General features: G+C 41.1%; 1 protein-coding gene across 2 annotated transcripts in view; it reads right to left on the bottom strand.

Moving 5' to 3' along the window:
* The window catches only part of LOC143139840 (uncharacterized), a 76064-nt gene that overhangs the window by 32498 nt on the left and 23683 nt on the right, over positions 1-19883 (bottom strand). For both annotated transcript variants that reach the window (XM_076300639.1, XM_076300640.1), the window contains 4 exons: positions 6428-19803; positions 5997-6061; positions 5743-5918; positions 5484-5599 (listed from right to left, as the gene is read on the bottom strand). In XM_076300639.1, the coding sequence (XP_076156754.1) occupies positions 5484-5599; positions 5743-5918; positions 5997-6061; positions 6428-19803 (13733 nt within the window). The remainder of the gene's footprint in view (positions 1-5483; positions 5600-5742; positions 5919-5996; positions 6062-6427; positions 19804-19883) is intronic.

Raw genomic sequence — 19883 nt, 5'->3', positions numbered from 1 at the left:
TTTTTTAATCGCATAGACTACAACTACCAAGCTGGAATCAAAGCACATCGACTCCCCTCTCACACCCTAAACACGCACTTCGAGCAAACAAAAAGCACCTCAGTCTCACGGAATAGCCATAGGCAAAACTGTATCTGACCGGTGTAACGTTGGTACTAAATCATCCATTGCAAAGAATGATTTTTGTAGCACGTGCAACAAATATGTGTAGGTACAGCCCTGCACTGAATACATCTCAACGTGCGCTCTAAAACATCTGGTTTAAATGGAGATGTAGATCATCACAGGTGCGTTAATAAATCTACATTGAGGCGAGTTGACACAAATTATTCACTTTGACGAATTTATGTAGTTTCAGTTACTTTACTTTGAGCCATGCTCTTCCTTACTTGAATCACCTTTGAAAATAGAGGATTGAAGTAGCCTATGGGTGTTTGGGAATGAACGTTTACTCAGATGCTTTTTGAGACCTTGAGCAGAAATGTCCCAGCCCGGTGTTTAGGATGCATCATAGACAGGTTATCTTTCAGGTAGCCTATATATTTTCCATTAAAAAACCATCACGTAGCGAACGTGTTGTGGCTAACTCACTTAGCTCCTGTTAGTAGCCTAGGTATATGGTCATAAGCAAATGAGATGACAGTCGAAAGATACAATTAGTGCTGCTATCGATTTGCTTGGTAGCCTATAAACGCATTTATGGTTTTCTACAAATACATCAATAATCAAATTGGCCTCCATCACTCAACCATGCTAACGGTAACATTATTTTACCTACGTTCTGCTATTGATAGGATTAACGTAGCCTGCAGTAAAAAACAAGCATGTCCGATAAACATTCTCAGATTTATTTCGGCTTCAAGAGGAATGTCATGCAGAAATCATCCTACCCTTAGACGTTCTCTGCAGTAAACTACTGTAGCCTACAGTCTTGTCCTTGTAGGAAGCGTAGTGTCTTTCCAACCCACTTTAGATTAACTTCCAACAAAATTACGTCTCACTGCAACGATGCGCCATCTAGTGGACAAACGACTACTTATCGCCAATACTGGAAATGCAGCCATGATGATGATGATGAATATTTATTTTGGCTTTCTTTTAATCCTACTGAATTTGTAATTATGTATCGGCCGTTCTAATACCGATAGTATGTGGGTGCCTGTGTGTGTGTGTGCATGTGTATATGTGTGCACCACCATCTACAGGCCAATGAGTGTACAGTCACTAAATGTACACATAACTTAATTTTTTAGACCCCCCCATGAACTTGGCATACCCCCAGAGAATGTCAGGTTAATCATACACATAAAATTTGGTGCAGTTCTGAACATCTTTACTGAAGAGAGGGGCGATTAAAGCAGAATTATATTGCATTTTCATTTTTTTACCGGGGGGGTGCAAATCACAAATGAGTGATTATGGGCTAGGTTGATGTGGGCCCTTGAGACCAACATACCATAAAAATTTCTTCATCCTCGGTGCCACGGTTCAGGTAGTTATTTAGGAAAAACTGCATTTTTTGGGTTTCGGGGGGCCCAGCGCGGAGGGGGAGTGGCCCCCGGGGACCAAACGAAATTTTTCCGTAAAAGTCTAGTGGGGCTACATACCCACCAAATTTCATGTGCCCCGGTGTTTCGGTGCCCCGGGTATCGTTGACCAAAATTTCAGGAAGTAGATGACGGGGAAAAAAAAAAAAAAAAACTTTGACAATCCCTATATGACCGCTTCGCTAGCTTCGCTATCACCTAAAATCACCTCCCAGTATTAAACAGTGCACTGACAGGTCAGGTAAAGTTGAGAAAAAATGTCTAAAAAAGCCATCATCATCATAGTTGGGGGCGTACACATTCGCCAGGACAACTGGGGTATTATAGATCTGACCAGAGACTACAATAAACCTACCATTAGGATCAGAGATGGTACTTGAATGAATGAAGGGGATATATTTATGAAACAAGATAGCAGCACCCCTTGATTTACCTGAAAAAGAAGAATGATATATCTGTCCTATCCATCCTTTTTAGGTGATCTGAGCTTTTCAGGTGAGTCTCTTGTAAGAAAATTATGTGGGAACCCAAGTGTTTAAGATGATGAAATATCTTACTTCGCTTGATAGGATTATTGAGACCCTTACAGTTGAGACTGGTGAATCTAATTTCACACCCATTAGTTGTGGTGTTAGGTAGAGACATAACTAGAAAATGAAAGTAAACATAAATTCAACAATAAATGTCTGTGGGATGACACAATGCAGAAGTTAGCCTGAAGTGTAGGAACAAAAAACAAACACATACATACAACTAAACCCTGACCCCCCCACCCCCATCCACCCACAAAGGCTGAAGCATCCCCCCAAACCGGATGCGCGCCACATAATCCCTCTTAAGCAAACTAACTATCACGCCTTATACACCACCGCCACCAACTGCTAAAGCAATAGAAGAGAGAAAGATAAAAAAAACACCTTGGCGATGGAGATGTGACAAGAAGCAAATCAAACTGCAATGGAATTGCACATAAAGATGCTTAAGTAAACCGTAGGCCCTATAGGGTTAATTTTAGTGAACCATAGGTAAACGTGAGACAAAACAAGATACCTTGGGATTTAGAAAAAATAAATAAAAAAAGATTATCCAACCAATGAGTCAGTCCTCCGGAATGGCCATCCACTTATGTAGATCGGCAGCATAGCGTTCATTCGGTGGAGTTGGTGTGGCCACCCCTTTTAATGTGTTTCTCGACAAATTCCGCTGCACGAGCCGCATCTGCGAAGGAGTGAGTATCTTCGCCCGGTAGAGATATACGAAGAGTTGCTGGGTAACGGAGCCCAAACTTTACCTCGGGGTAGGAGTGCAGAACCTTTTTCACCAGTGTGAATTCAGCACGCTTTTTGGCCACCGTTGGGGTGAAGTCGGGGAAAATCGAGATCCTCTTCTCCATGTAAGAGAGAGGAGATGATTCTGCTGCACGTCTCAAAATTTCATTCCGTACTTGAAACAGATGGACTCGTACAACAAGTGGTCGCGGGGGTTTGTCATCCGCGGGTCTTTCACGTAGAGCGCGGTGTGCCCGATCCACAGTGGGTTTCTCGTCGAGACCAAGTATTTCTTGTAAAAACTGGGACGTGAATGCAGTGGGCCGAGAGCCCTCGGACCCCTCAGGCAGACCCAGAATACGGATGTTGTTCCATCTCGAGCGTGATTCCAAGTCCTCGCATTTTTTGGTTAAGTCATCCACGGTGGCTGTCAGCTCGCTAACGGTAGCTTGCAGATTAGCTATTACCTCATCCTGAGAGTTAGCTGAACGTTCGAGGTCCCTGATTGTCTCACCATGCGAGGCCAGTTGAGTTTCAAGCGGTTCTAAAGCCGCAGTCACCTCCGTCTTGACCCTCTCCGACACGATGGACTCGAACTTGCCAATAATGTCAGTACGCATTTCGTCCATCATCTCCCTCATGCTAGTTAGCAGACTCGATTCGTTGGTGTCAGGGCTAGCCTTGCTGCTCTTAGCAGATTTAGCTTCGGATTTTCCTCGACCAGCCATTGGAGAATGTCCATAAATATAAACAAGGTATCAGGTTTGAGTATGAAATAAAACCCTATTGGCAAAGATGGTTGAAAAAGTGCAATAAAATATGTATAAAGTCACATTCCTGAGGAGCCAAAGCAGAACACGTCTACATCCTACTTGCTCCCCCTGGAGGCCAGGCTTACATATTAAGGCTTATTCTCAAATTCAGATTGCGTTAGGGGACGGGATTATTAGCCAATTTCAATCGGACAATTTGACCGGAGAGATTGAATTTTGTTGGACATTTAATTTTTTTTCCGGCCAATGTCCGGTAACGGAAACCCTGGCAGAGAGACCTACCCCAATAGGCGGTATTGGACCATTAAACCACACAATGATCCAAAACATATGGCCAAATAAGGCAATAAATGGTTAATAGAGAACAACATTTTGGAGTGCCCCAGACCTCAATCCGTCAAAAAAATGAGCACAAGGCCAGAGTGATGGTAAAGAATCCTTCTTGCCTCAGAATTTCTGCTTAAAAGGTGCAGCCTACAATCATTGTGGAGACATGGAGAGGCTTGGTAGGTATTATAAGAACCAGTTTGAGAGCTCTGATGGCAAATAAAGATGTTTCCACTGATTATGTGGCAGTGTCATTTTCAGTCAGTTTGGTATGTGGCAGTGTCATTTTCAGTCAGAACAAGCATATTGATAAAGAGAAAATCAACATTAAATCAATATTTGCCAGGGGTATGTATAATGTCGTCCTTACCTACCTACCTACTTGTGGCATATCAAAATATGCATAACTAGATGTACCGCAGAGCGGTACAAAATATGACCGCCGCCCAGTCCAGCACATTTTTTCCACAAAAATAAATCACGCTGAAAGGCCTATATGATTCTAACTGTCTCACTAAATTGCATTATCCACACTCAATTCTCACTGGTATCTGCTAGACAACAAGTACCAAAACATGATTAGTTCATAGATTTCACATGTAAAATTCATTTTATACAACCCCACCTCCATCTTGCCTATTCATAATTCTGAGAAATTCTTGAATTGTGTGCATGTGTGCATGTACATGTTTATGTTATGTGTGTGTGTGTGTGTGTGTGTGTGCGTGCTTGTGTGTGTGCCTGCGTATGTGCCTGTGCATGCAAGCGTACATATGTCTACTGTGTGAGTATGTGTCATACGTATGTTTACTGTGAATGTATGTGTGTGTGTGTGTATCTGTTTGTGCACATGTTTGCACATGAAATGGGTTAACATGACCCCTGGAGGCAAACATACGGAAAAAAATGGTCATCCTAGTCCCTACAGTTCTCAAGATATTCACAGAGAACTGTGTCTGCCCTACCCTCCTTTCGGGGGGTCCAGTCCAGCGGGGGGGGGCTACAGATCAAAATGAAAAACGACGGTTCCATGCTATCCATGTGGGGTTACATGCCCACCAAGTTTTGTGTACCCCGGTCTTTCAGTGTCACGGGAATCCTTGACGGAAATTTGGGCATGCGAAAAAAAAAAAAAAAAACTGACTAAACCTATATGCGCGGCGGTCATAATTATTAGACAGATGTTCCATGGACTGGTCACAGTAAAAGACCACTCTAAAATGTAATTTTGTTAAAAAACACAATGCCACTGATCTCATAAGTTTTGAGGGAGAGTGCACTGACATGCTGACTGTGAGAATTTCCACCAGAGCTGTTGCCTGTGAACTGATTGTAAAGGTGATCACTGATGAAGATTTTAACAAATTTGTGCACAAATACACATTTTGTGAGCATTGGAGAAGTTTTGGAGAACTCACATGAAACTTGTGAAAAATGAAAAACGGGGTGAAAATGGAGTGAAAAATAATGGGTAAATGTCTTAATATTTTTGTTCAGTATAATTTCAGAAACAGTAATCAGGAAATACTGTTGGCAAAAACTCATCACAACACGCATGGCAGCTATACCTCTGTTTTGATGAGTGAAGCTCTGGCACGGAAGGCTTCGGAAGTGGATACCGAAAGATCTGCAATAAACGTGTCATTGGTACGGAACTGGGGCATGGCTCTTGAGCGGGGTTCACCTGGAAAACACACACACACACACACACACACTTTATGAAGTAGTGTAAGTGCAGACTGGAGTAAATCTGGACTCGATTTCGTATTGTTCATTCATTGTTCTAAACCCAAGTTATTAATCTTGAAAGAAAAATAATTTTCTCACTTGTCACAGATATGGAACCAGGAACCACAGTTAGATTAAAGCCTGAAGTTGAGTCGTTTATGGCTTTAGCCAAGGTTTCAACAACATCACTGCTTTCAGGGAGGCGTTCAGGTGAAGTGTCATTGAACACAAGGTTGACATCTGTCTCAACATTGCTCATTCGATTTCGAGACAGCCTGTAAAAATGTCAAAGGATTTGTCTCATGAAGTACCTTTCTTTTTCACTGTGGTTTTAAGGAATGAGATGGATTTACCTGAATGCTGTTACAACGGTCCGCAGAAACCGACTTTGATAGCGGAGTCGATAGATTAAGTCACACTGTTCACAAAGACAGAGAAACAGAGAATGATTTGAAAGAAAATGTTCTTTTAACAATAAGTTTCATAATCATATTGGCTGTATTTGATGCATTTTACTAGTTTACATTTCCACTTTGTTTTTATGTGGTTACAATTTGTGTGATATAATTTTATCTTTAAAATCTTAATTCTGGATTAAATCTTAATCTTAATTAACCATTACATTTCAATACAAAATGCATATCATTGCTTGCAACATACACACTTTAGATTTATTGTTTGAGTTTATATTTGCTTCTTCACCTACATGTCCTTGTGAGCAACTAAAGACTGGAGGTAAATTGCTTTTATGTGTCATGTCTGATTCTGAGAGAGGAATACTTACTGCATTTTCAATAGTTCTTGCTTGTTGCTGGAACTCTACGCTCTGTGAGTTATTAAGAGCTGGCTGAAATACTATGACAAGGACAACCCGAATTACTATTATAAAAGCTGGACGTGATGGTGGTCTAGTTGTAGTGCTGATTGTTGTTGCTGTTGTAGTGGTAGTAGGGGATGGAGTAGTTGTAGTCATTGTGGTAGGGGCTAGGGTAGTAGTAGATGTAGTTGAATTTGGCACTCCAGTTGAAGTAGATTCTGTTGCTGTAGTTATGGTAGACTGTGTTGCTCCAGTTGTAGTTGCCCCAGTTATAGTTGATTGTGTCAAAACAAATGTAGTTGATTCTGTTCCTTCAGTTGAAGATGATTGTGTTGCAGCAGTTGTAGTTAATTCTGTTCCTTCAGTTGAAGATGATTGTGTTGCCGCAGTTGTAGTTGATTCTGTTCCTTCAGTTGAAGATGATTGTGTTGCAGCAGTTGTAGTTGATTCTGTTCCTTCAGTTGAAGATGATTGTGTTGCAGCAGTTGTAGTTAATTCTGTTCCTTCAGTTGAAGATGATTGTGTTGCAGCAGTTGTAGTTAATTCTGTTCCTTCAGTTGAAGATGATTGTGTTGCAGCAATTGTAGTTGATTCTGTTCCTTCAGTTGAAGATGATTGTGTTGCAGCAGTTGTAGTTGATTCTGTTGCTTCAGTTGAAGATGATTGTGTTGCAGCAGTTGTAATTGATTCTGTTACATCAGTGGTAGTTAATTGTGTCGCTCCACTTATGGTTGACTGTGTCACTCCAGTTGAGGTTGAATCTGTAGTTGATTCCATCACTACGGTTGTGGTTGACTGTGTAACTCCAGTTGAGGTTGAATCTGTAGTTGATTCCGTCACTTCGGTTGTAGTTGATTGTGTTGCAACAGATATGGTTGACTGTGGTGCTCCAGTTGATGTGGATTCTGTTGCATCACCTGTAGTTGAAAGTGGTGCTCCAGTTGAAATAGATTCTGTTGCTGTAGTTATGGTAGACTGTGTTGCTCCAGTTGTAGTTGCCCCAGTTGTAGTTGATTGTGTCAAAACAAATGTAGTTGATTCTGTTGCTTCAGTTGAAGATGATTGTGTTGAAGCAGTTGTAGTTGATTCTGATGCTTCAGTTGAAGATGATTGTGTTGCAGCAGTTGTAATTGATTCTGTTACATCAGTGGAAGTTAATTGTGTCGCTCCAGTTATCGTTGACTGTGTAACTCCAGTTGAGGTTGAATCTGTAGTTGATTCCGTCACTACGGTTGTGGTTGACTGTGTTGCACCAGATATGGTTGATTGTGGTGCCCCAGTTGCTGTTGATTCTGTTGCATCACCTGTAGTTGAATTTGGCACTCCAGTTGAAGTAGATTCTGTTGCTGTAGTTATGGTTGACTGTGTAACTCCAGTTGTAATTGATTCTGTTACACCAGTGGTAGTTAATTCTGTCGCTGCAGTCATGGTTGATTGTGTATCTCCAGCTGAGGTTGATTCTGTAGTTGATTCTGTCATTGTGGTAGGGGCTAGGGTAGTAGTAGTTGTTGTGGCTGGAGCTGAGGTTGTTGTATTTGCAAAGATTGATTGTGGCTCTCCAGTTGGTAAGCATACACACGGACATGCTGTGTGTGAAGAAGTAGAAAATATGATTGTTGTTGATAGCATTGCTCCAGTTACAGTGGTATGTGTTGAGCCAAGCATTGTGGATTGCGTTCCTAGAGTCATGTTGGATTGTGGAGTAGTTGTTGATGACTGAATTGTACTAATCATGGTAGATTGTGGTATTGCACTCAAAGTTGACAGTGTTTCTTTGTTTGTAGTTAACTGAGTTACTGAGGTTGTGACTGATTGTGTCACTCCAGTTAGAATAGACTCTAATGCACCAGTTGTAAGCGACTGTGATGCTCCAGTAGTAGCTGATTGTGTTCCTCCAGTTATGGTTGATAGTGTTGCTCCTGTTATGGTTGATAGTGGTGCTCCAGTTATGGTTGATAGTGTTGCTCCAGATGTAGCTGATTGTGTTCCTCCAGTTATGGTTGATAGTGTTGCTACAGTTGTAGTTGATTGTGGTGGTCCAGTTGTAATTGATTCCATCACTTCAGTTGTAGTCGATTGTGTTGCACCAGATATGGTTGTTTCTGTAACACCAGCGGTAGATAATTGTGTCGCTCCACTTATGGTTGACTGTGTAACTCCAGTTGAGATTAATTCTGTAATTGATTCCGTCACTTCGGTTGTGGTTGACTGTGTAACTCCAGTTGAGGTTGAATCTGTAGTTGAATCCGTCACTACGGTTGTAGGTGATTGTGTTGCACCAGATATGGTTGACTGTGGTGCTCCAGTTGATGTGGATTCTGTTGCTGTTGTTATGGTCGACTGTGTTATTCCAGTTGTACTTGCCCCAGTTGTAGTTGATTCTGTTGCTTCAGTTGAAGATGATTGTGTTGCAGCAGTTGTAGTTGATTCTGTTACATCAGTGGTAGTTAATTGTGTCGCTCCACTCATGGTTGACTGTGTAACACCAGTTGAGGTTGAATCTGTAGTTGATTCCGTCACTACGGTTGTGGTTGATTGTGTTGCACCAGATATGGTTGACTGTGGTGCTCCAGTTGATGTGGATTCTGTTGCATCACCTGTAGTTGAAAATGGCGCTCCAGTTGAAATAGATTCTGTTGCTGTAGTTATGGTAGACTGTGTTGCTCCAGTTGTTATGGTTGACTGTGGTGCTCCAGTTGAAGTGGATTCTGTTGCATCACCTGTAGTTGAAAGTAGTGCTCCAGTTGAAATAGATTCTGTTGCTGCAGTTATGGTCGAATGTGTTACTCCAGTTGTAGTTGCCCCAGTTGTAGTTGATTGTGTCACAACAAATGTAGTTGATTCTGTTCCTTCAGTTGAAGATGATTGTGTTGCAGCAGTTGTAGTTAATTCTGTTCCTTCAGCTGAAGATGATTGTGTTGCAGCAGTTGTAGTTGATTCTGTTCCTTCAGTTGAAGATGATTGTTTTGCAGCAGTTGTAGTTGATTCTGTTCCTTCAGTTGAAGATGATTGTGTTGCAGCAGTTGTAGTTAATTCTGTTCCTTCAGTTGAAGATGATTGTGTTGCAGCAGTTGTAGTTGATTCTGTTCCTTCAGTTGAAGATGATTGTTTTGCAGCAGTTGTAGTTGATTCTGTTCCTTCAGTTGAAGATGATTGTGTTGCAGCAGTTGTAGTTAATTCTGTTCCTTCAGTTGAAGATGATTGTGTTGCAGCAGTTGTAGTTGATTCTGTTCCTTCAGTTGAAGATGATTGTGTTGCAGCAGTTGTAGTTGATTCTGATGCTACAGTTGAAGATGATTGTGTTGCAGCAGTTGTAACTGATTCTGTTACATCAGTGGTAGTTAATTGTGTCACTCCAGTTATGGTTGACTGTAAAACTCCAGTTGAGGTTGAATCTGTAGTTGATTCCGTCACTACGGTTGTGGTTGACTGTGTAACTCCAGTTGAGGTTGAATCTGTAGTTGATTCCGTCACTTCGGTTGTAGTTGATTGTGTTGCACCAGATATGGTTGACTGTGGTGCTCCAGTTGATGTGGATTCTGTTGCATCACCTGTAGTTGAAAATGGCGCTCCAGTTGAAATAGATTCTGTTGCTGTAGTTATGGTAGACTGTGTTGCTCCAGTTGTTATGGTTGACTGTGGTGCTCCAGTTGAAGTGGATTCTGTTGCATCACCTGTAGTTGAAAGTAGTGCTCCAGTTGAAATAGGTTCTGTTGCTGCAGTTATGGTCGACTGTGTTACTCCAGTTGTAGTTGCCCCAGTTGTAGTTGATTGTGTCACAACAAATGTAGTTGATTCTGTTCCTTCAGTTGAAGATGATTGTGTTGCAGCAGTTGTAGTTAATTCTGTTCCTTCAGTTGAAGATGATTGTGTTGCAGCAGTTGTAGTTGATTCTGTTCCTTCAGTTGAAGATGATTGTGTTGCAGCAGTTGTAGTTGATTCTGTTCCTTCAGTTGAAGATGATTGTGTTGCAGCAGTTGTAGTTAATTCTGTTCCTTCAGTTGAAGATGATTGTGTTGCAGCAGTTGTAGTTGATTCTGTTCCTTCAGTTGAAGATGATTGTGTTGCAGCAGTTGTAGTTGATTCTGTTGCTTCAGTTGAAGATGATTGTGTTGCAGCAGTTGTAATTGATTCTGTTACATCAGTGGTAGTTAATTGTGTCGCTCCACTTATGGTTGACTGTGTCACTCCAGTTGAGGTTGAATCTGTAGTTGATTCCGTCACTACGGTTGTGGTTGACTGTGTAACTCCAGTTGAGGTTGAATCTGTAGTTGATACCGTCACTTTGGTTGTAGTTGATTGTGTTGCACCAGATATGGTTGACTGTGGTGCTCCAGTTGATGTGGATTCTGTTGCATCACCTGTAGTTGAAAGTGGTGCTCCAGTTGAAATAGATTCTGTTGCTGTAGTTATGGTCGACTGTGTTGCTCCAGTTGTAGTTGCCCCAGTTGTAGTTGATTGTGTCACAACAAATGTAGTTGATTCTGTTCCTTCAGTTGAAGATGATTGTGTTGCAGCAGTTGTAGTTAATTCTGTTCCTTCAGCTGAAGATGATTGTGTTGCAGCAGTTGTAGTTGATTCTGTTCCTTCAGTTGAAGATGATTGTTTTGCAGCAGTTGTAGTTGATTCTGTTCCTTCAGTTGAAGATGATTGTGTTGCAGCAGTTGTAGTTAATTCTGTTCCTTCAGTTGAAGATGATTGTTTTGCAGCAGTTGTAGTTGATTCTGTTCCTTCAGTTGTAGTTGATTGTGTCACAACAAATGTAGTTGATTCTGTTCCTTCAGTTGAAGATGATTGTGTTGCAGCAGTTGTAGTTAATTCTGTTCCTTCAGCTGAAGATGATTGTGTTGCAGCAGTTGTAGTTGATTCTGTTCCTTCAGTTGAAGATGATTGTTTTGCAGCAGTTGTAGTTGATTCTGTTCCTTCAGTTGAAGATGATTGTGTTGCAGCAGTTGTAGTTAATTCTGTTCCTTCAGTTGAAGATGATTGTGTTGCAGCAGTTGTAGTTGATTCTGTTCCTTCAGTTGAAGATGATTGTGTTGCAGCAGTTGTAGTTGATTCTGATGCTACAGTTGAAGATGATTGTGTTGCAGCAGTTGTAGTTAATTCTGTTCCTTCAGTTGAAGATGATTGTGTTGCAGCAGTTGTAGTTGATTCTGTTCCTTCAGTTGAAGATGATTGTGTTGCAGCAGTTGTAGTTGATTCTGATGCTACAGTTGAAGATGATTGTGTTGCAGCAGTTGTAACTGATTCTGTTACATCAGTGGTAGTTAATTGTGTCACTCCAGTTATGGTTGACTGTAAAACTCCAGTTGAGGTTGAATCTGTAGTTGATTCCGTCACTACGGTTGTGGTTGACTGTGTAACTCCAGTTGAGGTTGAATCTGTAGTTGATTCCGTCACTTCGGTTGTAGTTGATTGTGTTGCACCAGATATGGTTGACTGTGGTGCTCCAGTTGATGTGGATTCTGTTGCATCACCTGTAGTTGAAAATGGCGCTCCAGTTGAAATAGATTCTGTTGCTGTAGTTATGGTAGACTGTGTTGCTCCAGTTGTTATGGTTGACTGTGGTGCTCCAGTTGAAGTGGATTCTGTTGCATCACCTGTAGTTGAAAGTAGTGCTCCAGTTGAAATAGGTTCTGTTGCTGCAGTTATGGTCGACTGTGTTACTCCAGTTGTAGTTGCCCCAGTTGTAGTTGATTGTGTCACAACAAATGTAGTTGATTCTGTTCCTTCAGTTGAAGATGATTGTGTTGCAGCAGTTGTAGTTAATTCTGTTCCTTCAGTTGAAGATGATTGTGTTGCAGCAGTTGTAGTTGATTCTGTTCCTTCAGTTGAAGATGATTGTGTTGCAGCAGTTGTAGTTGATTCTGTTCCTTCAGTTGAAGATGATTGTGTTGCAGCAGTTGTAGTTAATTCTGTTCCTTCAGTTGAAGATGATTGTGTTGCAGCAGTTGTAGTTAATTCTGTTCCTTCAGTTGAAGATGATTGTGTTGCAGCAGTTGTAGTTGATTCTGTTGCTTCAGTTGAAGATGATTGTGTTGCAGCAGTTGTAATTGATTCTGTTACATCAGTGGTAGTTAATTGTGTCGCTCCACTTATGGTTGACTGTGTCACTCCAGTTGAGGTTGAATCTGTAGTTGATTCCGTCACTACGGTTGTGGTTGACTGTGTAACTCCAGTTGAGGTTGAATCTGTAGTTGATTCCGTCACTTCGGTTGTAGTTGATTGTGTTGCACCAGATATGGTTGACTGTGGTGCTCCAGTTGATGTGGATTCTGTTGCATCACCTGTAGTTGAAAATGGCGCTCCAGTTGAAATAGATTCTGTTGCTGTAGTTATGGTAGACTGTGTTGCTCCAGTTGTTATGGTTGACTGTGGTGCTCCAGTTGAAGTGGATTCTGTTGCATCACCTGTAGTTGAAAGTAGTGCTCCAGTTGAAATAGGTTCTGTTGCTGCAGTTATGGTCGACTGTGTTACTCCAGTTGTAGTTGCCCCAGTTGTAGTTGATTGTGTCACAACAAATGTAGTTGATTCTGTTCCTTCAGTTGAAGATGATTGTGTTGCAGCAGTTGTAGTTAATTCTGTTCCTTCAGTTGAAGATGATTGTGTTGCAGCAGTTGTAGTTGATTCTGTTCCTTCAGTTGAAGATGATTGTGTTGCAGCAGTTGTAGTTGATTCTGTTCCTTCAGTTGAAGATGATTGTGTTGCAGCAGTTGTAGTTAATTCTGTTCCTTCAGTTGAAGATGATTGTGTTGCAGCAGTTGTAGTTGATTCTGTTCCTTCAGTTGAAGATGATTGTGTTGCAGCAGTTGTAGTTGATTCTGTTGCTTCAGTTGAAGATGATTGTGTTGCAGCAGTTGTAATTGATTCTGTTACATCAGTGGTAGTTAATTGTGTCGCTCCACTTATGGTTGACTGTGTCACTCCAGTTGAGGTTGAATCTGTAGTTGATTCCGTCACTACGGTTGTGGTTGACTGTGTAACTCCAGTTGAGGTTGAATCTGTAGTTGATTCCGTCACTTCGGTTGTAGTTGATTGTGTTGCAACAGATATGGTTGACTGTGGTGCTCCAGTTGATGTGGATTCTGTTGCATCACCTGTAGTTGAAAGTGGTGCTCCAGTTGAAATAGATTCTGTTGCTGTAGTTATGGTAGACTGTGTTGCTCCAGTTGTTATGGTTGACTGTGGTGCTCCAGTTGAAGTGGATTCTGTTGCATCACCTGTAGTTGAAAGTAGTGCTCCAGTTGAAATAGGTTCTGTTGCTGCAGTTATGGTCGACTGTGTTACTCCAGTTGTAGTTGCCCCAGTTGTAGTTGATTGTGTCACAACAAATGTAGTTGATTCTGTTCCTTCAGTTGAAGATGATTGTGTTGCAGCAGTTGTAGTTAATTCTGTTCCTTCAGTTGAAGATGATTGTGTTGCAGCAGTTGTAGTTGATTCTGTTCCTTCAGTTGAAGATGATTGTGTTGCAGCAGTTGTAGTTGATTCTGTTCCTTCAGTTGAAGATGATTGTGTTGCAGCAGTTGTAGTTAATTCTGTTCCTTCAGTTGAAGATGATTGTGTTGCAGCAGTTGTAGTTGATTCTGTTCCTTCAGTTGAAGATGATTGTGTTGCAGCAGTTGTAGTTGATTCTGTTGCTTCAGTTGAAGATGATTGTGTTGCAGCAGTTGTAATTGATTCTGTTACATCAGTGGTAGTTAATTGTGTCGCTCCACTTATGGTTGACTGTGTCACTCCAGTTGAGGTTGAATCTGTAGTTGATTCCGTCACTACGGTTGTGGTTGACTGTGTAACTCCAGTTGAGGTTGAATCTGTAGTTGATACCGTCACTTTGGTTGTAGTTGATTGTGTTGCACCAGATATGGTTGACTGTGGTGCTCCAGTTGATGTGGATTCTGTTGCATCACCTGTAGTTGAAAGTGGTGCTCCAGTTGAAATAGATTCTGTTGCTGTAGTTATGGTCGACTGTGTTGCTCCAGTTGTAGTTGCCCCAGTTGTAGTTGATTGTGTCACAACAAATGTAGTTGATTCTGTTCCTTCAGTTGAAGATGATTGTGTTGCAGCAGTTGTAGTTAATTCTGTTCCTTCAGCTGAAGATGATTGTGTTGCAGCAGTTGTAGTTGATTCTGTTCCTTCAGTTGAAGATGATTGTTTTGCAGCAGTTGTAGTTGATTCTGTTCCTTCAGTTGAAGATGATTGTGTTGCAGCAGTTGTAGTTAATTCTGTTCCTTCAGTTGAAGATGATTGTGTTGCAGCAGTTGTAGTTGATTCTGTTCCTTCAGTTGAAGATGATTGTGTTGCAGCAGTTGTAGTTGATTCTGTTCCTTCAGTTGAAGATGATTGTGTTGCAGCAGTTGTAGTTAATTCTGTTCCTTCAGTTGAAGATGATTGTGTTGCAGCAGTTGTAGTTGATTCTGTTCCTTCAGTTGAAGATGATTGTGTTGCAGCAGTTGTAGTTGATTCTGTTGCTTCAGTTGAAGATGATTGTGTTGCAGCAGTTGTAATTGATTCTGTTACATCAGTGGTAGTTAATTGTGTCGCTCCACTTATGGTTGACTGTGTCACTCCAGTTGAGGTTGAATCTGTAGTTGATTCCGTCACTACGGTTGTGGTTGACTGTGTAACTCCAGTTGAGGTTGAATCTGTAGTTGATACCGTCACTTTGGTTGTAGTTGATTGTGTTGCACCAGATATGGTTGACTGTGGTGCTCCAGTTGATGTGGATTCTGTTGCATCACCTGTAGTTGAAAGTGGTGCTCCAGTTGAAATAGATTCTGTTGCTGTAGTTATGGTCGACTGTGTTGCTCCAGTTGTAGTTGCCCCAGTTGTAGTTGATTGTGTCACAACAAATGTAGTTGATTCTGTTCCTTCAGTTGAAGATGATTGTGTTGCAGCAGTTGTAGTTAATTCTGTTCCTTCAGCTGAAGATGATTGTGTTGCAGCAGTTGTAGTTGATTCTGTTCCTTCAGTTGAAGATGATTGTTTTGCAGCAGTTGTAGTTGATTCTGTTCCTTCAGTTGAAGATGATTGTGTTGCAGCAGTTGTAGTTAATTCTGTTCCTTCAGTTGAAGATGATTGTGTTGCAGCAGTTGTAGTTGATTCTGTTCCTTCAGTTGAAGATGATTGTTTTGCAGCAGTTGTAGTTGATTCTGTTCCTTCAGTTGAAGATGATTGTGTTGCAGCAGTTGTAGTTAATTCTGTTCCTTCAGTTGAAGATGATTGTGTTGCAGCAGTTGTAGTTGATTCTGTTCCTTCAGTTGAAGATGATTGTGTTGCAGCAGTTGTAGTTGATTCTGATGCTACAGTTGAAGATGATTGTGTTGCAGCAGTTGTAACTGATTCTGTTACATCAGTGGTAGTTAATTGTGTCACTCCAGTTATGGTTGACTGTAAAACTCCAGTTGAGGTTGAATCTGTAGTTGATTCCGTCACTACGGTTGTGGTTGACTGTGTAACTCCAGTTGAGGTTGAATCTGTAGTTGATTCCGTCACTTCGGTTGTAGTTGATTGTGTTGCACCAGATATGGTTGACTGTGGTGCTCCAGTTGATGTGGATTCTGTTGCATCACCTGTAGTTGAAAATGGCGCTCCAGTTGAAATAGATTCTGTTGCTGTAGTTATGGTAGACTGTGTTGCTCCAGTTGTTATGGTTGACTGTGGTGCTCCAGTTGAAGTGGATTCTGTTGCATCACCTGTAGTTGAAAGTAGTGCTCCAGTTGAAATAGGTTCTGTTGCTGCAGTTATGGTCGACTGTGTTACTCCAGTTGTAGTTGCCCCAGTTGTAGTTGATTGTGTCACAACAAATGTAGTTGATTCTGTTCCTTCAGTTGAAGATGATTGTGTTGCAGCAGTTGTAGTTAATTCTGTTCCTTCAGTTGAAGATGATTGTGTTGCAGCAGTTGTAGTTGATTCTGTTCCTTCAGTTGAAGATGATTGTGTTGCAGCAGTTGTAGTTGATTCTGTTCCTTCAGTTGAAGATGATTGTGTTGCAGCAGTTGTAGTTAATTCTGTTCCTTCAGTTGAAGATGATTGTGTTGCAGCAGTTGTAGTTGATTCTGTTCCTTCAGTTGAAGATGATTGTGTTGCAGCAGTTGTAGTTGATTCTGTTGCTTCAGTTGAAGATGATTGTGTTGCAGCAGTTGTAATTGATTCTGTTACATCAGTGGTAGTTAATTGTGTCGCTCCACTTATGGTTGACTGTGTCACTCCAGTTGAGGTTGAATCTGTAGTTGATTCCGTCACTACGGTTGTGGTTGACTGTGTAACTCCAGTTGAGGTTGAATCTGTAGTTGATACCGTCACTTTGGTTGTAGTTGATTGTGTTGCACCAGATATGGTTGACTGTGGTGCTCCAGTTGATGTGGATTCTGTTGCATCACCTGTAGTTGAAAGTGGTGCTCCAGTTGAAATAGATTCTGTTGCTGTAGTTATGGTCGACTGTGTTGCTCCAGTTGTAGTTGCCCCAGTTGTAGTTGATTGTGTCACAACAAATGTAGTTGATTCTGTTCCTTCAGTTGAAGATGATTGTGTTGCAGCAGTTGTAGTTAATTCTGTTCCTTCAGCTGAAGATGATTGTGTTGCAGCAGTTGTAGTTGATTCTGTTCCTTCAGTTGAAGATGATTGTTTTGCAGCAGTTGTAGTTGATTCTGTTCCTTCAGTTGAAGATGATTGTGTTGCAGCAGTTGTAGTTAATTCTGTTCCTTCAGTTGAAGATGATTGTTTTGCAGCAGTTGTAGTTGATTCTGTTCCTTCAGTTGTAGTTGATTGTGTCACAACAAATGTAGTTGATTCTGTTCCTTCAGTTGAAGATGATTGTGTTGCAGCAGTTGTAGTTAATTCTGTTCCTTCAGCTGAAGATGATTGTGTTGCAGCAGTTGTAGTTGATTCTGTTCCTTCAGTTGAAGATGATTGTTTTGCAGCAGTTGTAGTTGATTCTGTTCCTTCAGTTGAAGATGATTGTGTTGCAGCAGTTGTAGTTGATTCTGTTCCTTCAGTTGAAGATGATTGTTTTGCAGCAGTTGTAGTTGATTCTGTTCCTTCAGTTGAAGATGATTGTGTTGCAGCAGTTGTAGTTAATTCTGTTCCTTCAGTTGAAGATGATTGTGTTGCAGCAGTTGTAGTTGATTCTGTTCCTTCAGTTGAAGATGATTGTGTTGCAGCAGTTGTAGTTGATTCTGTTGCTTCAGTTGAAGATGATTGTGTTGCAGCAGTTGTAATTGATTCTGTTGCATCAGTGGTAGTTAATTGTGTTGCTCCCATTATGGTTGACTGTGTAACTCCAGTTGAGGTTGAATCTGTGGTTGATTCCGTTACTATGGTTGTGGTTGGCTGTGTTGCACCAGATATGGTTGATTGTGGTGCTCCAGTTGTAGTTGATTCTGATGCTTCAGTTGAAGATGATTGTGTTGCAGCACTTGTAATTGATTCTGTTACATCAGTGGTAGTTAATTGTGTCGCTCCACTTATGGTTGACTGTGTCATTCCAGTTGAGGTTGAATCTGTAGTTGATTCCGTCACTACGGTTGTGGTTGATTGTGTCGCACCAGATATGGTTGACTGTGGTGCTCCAGTTGATGTGGATTCTGTTGCATCACCTGTAGTTGAAAGTGGTGCTCCAGTTGAAATAGATTCTGTTGCTGTAGTTATGGTCAACTGTGTTGCTGCAGTTGTAGTTGCCCCAGTTGTAGTTGATTGTGTCAAAACAAATGTAGTTGATTCTGTTGCTTCAGTTGAAGATGACTGTGTTGCAGCAGTTGTAATTGATTCTGTTACATCAGTGGTAGTTAATTGTGTCGCTCTACTCATGGTTGACTGTGTAACTCCAGTTGAGGTTGAATCTGTAGTTGATTCCGTCACTACGGTTATGGTCGACTGTGTTGCTCCAGTTGTAGTTGCCCCAGGTGTAGTTGATTGTGTTGCAGCAGTTGTAGTTGATTCTGTTGCTTCAGTTGAAGATGATTGTGTTGCAGCAGTTGTAGTTGATTCTGATGCTTCAGTTGAAGATGATTGTGTTGCAGCAGTTGTAATTGATTCTGTTACATCAGTGGTAGTTAATTGTGTCGCTCCACTCATGGTTGACTGTGTAACTCCAGTTGAGGTTGAATCTGTAGTTGATTCCGTCACTACGGTTGTGGTTGACTGTGTAACTCCAGTTGAGGTTGAATCTGTAGTTGATTCCGTCACTTTGGTTTCAGTTGATTGTGTTGCACCAGATATGGTTGATTGTGGTGCTCCAGTTGATGTTGATTCTGTTGTATCACCTGTAGTTGAATTTGGAACTCCAGTTGAAGTAGATTCTGTTGCTGTAGTTATGGTTGACTGTGTAACTCCAGTTGAAGTTGATTGTGTTCCTCCAGTTGTAATTGATTCTGTTACACCAGTGGTAGTTAATTCTGTCGCTGCAGTCATGGTTGATTGTGTATCTCCAGCTGAGGTTGATTCTGTAGTTGATTCTGTCACCTCAGTTGTAGTTGATTCTGTTGCTTCAGTTGAAGATGATTGTGTTGCAGCAGTTGTAGTTGATTCTGTTACATCAGTGGTAGTTAATTGTGTCGCTCCACTTATGGTTAACTGTGTCTCTCCAGTTGTAGTTGCCCCAGTTGTAGTTGATTGTGTCACAACAAATGTAGTTGATTCTGTTGCTTCAGTTGAAGATGACTGTGTTGCAGCAGTTGTAGTTGATTCTGTTGCTTCAGTTGAAGATGATTGTGTTGCAGCAGTTGTAGTTGATTCTGTTGCTTCAGTTGAAGATGATTGTGTTGCAGCAGTTATAGTTGATTCTGTTGCTTCAGTTGAAGATGATTGTGTTGCAGCAGATGAAGTTGATTCTGTTACATCAGTGGTAGTTAATTGTGTCGCTCCAGTTATGGTTGACTCTGTAACTCCAGTTGAAGTTGATTCTGTTGCTGTAGTTATGGTTGACTGTGTTACTCCAGTTGTAGTTGATTCTGTTGCGCCAGTTGTAGTTGATTGTGTCATAACAAATGTAGTTGCTTCTGTTGCGGTTGATTGTATCACTCCAATTGTAGTTGATTGTGATGCATGAGTATTTGGTGATTGTGCTACTCCAGTTATGGCTGATAATGTTGCTCCAGTTGTAGGTGATTCAGTCGCTCCAAGTGTAGTTGATTGTGTTGCTCCAGTTATGGTTGATTGTGCAGTTGTAGTTGTAGTTGATTGTGTTGATTCTGTTTTGGTTGATTGTGTTTCTTCAGTTATGAGTGGTGTTGGAGCACTGGTCATAACTGTTGCGAGGCTTGTACCTGGAGCGCACACACACTCACATGTTGTTGATTGAGTTGCTCTAGTTGTAGTTGATTGAACCATGCCATAATGTGATGCTTAAAAAGAGAAAAAAGACATTTGATATAGCTATTTTTATTTTATAAAAATGAATGCTGTTATTTTTGTCCACAGTCCA

This window comes from Alosa pseudoharengus, unplaced genomic scaffold, assembly GCF_046254945.1.
Source record: "Alosa pseudoharengus isolate Yale_2024_CS ecotype anadromous, Long Island Sound unplaced genomic scaffold, YU_APseudo_1.1 YU_APseudo_1.1_scf_22, whole genome shotgun sequence".
In the NCBI taxonomy this organism is placed as follows: domain Eukaryota; kingdom Metazoa; phylum Chordata; class Actinopteri; order Clupeiformes; family Clupeidae; genus Alosa; species Alosa pseudoharengus.
This window is presented reverse-complemented; position numbering and strand designations above follow the sequence as displayed.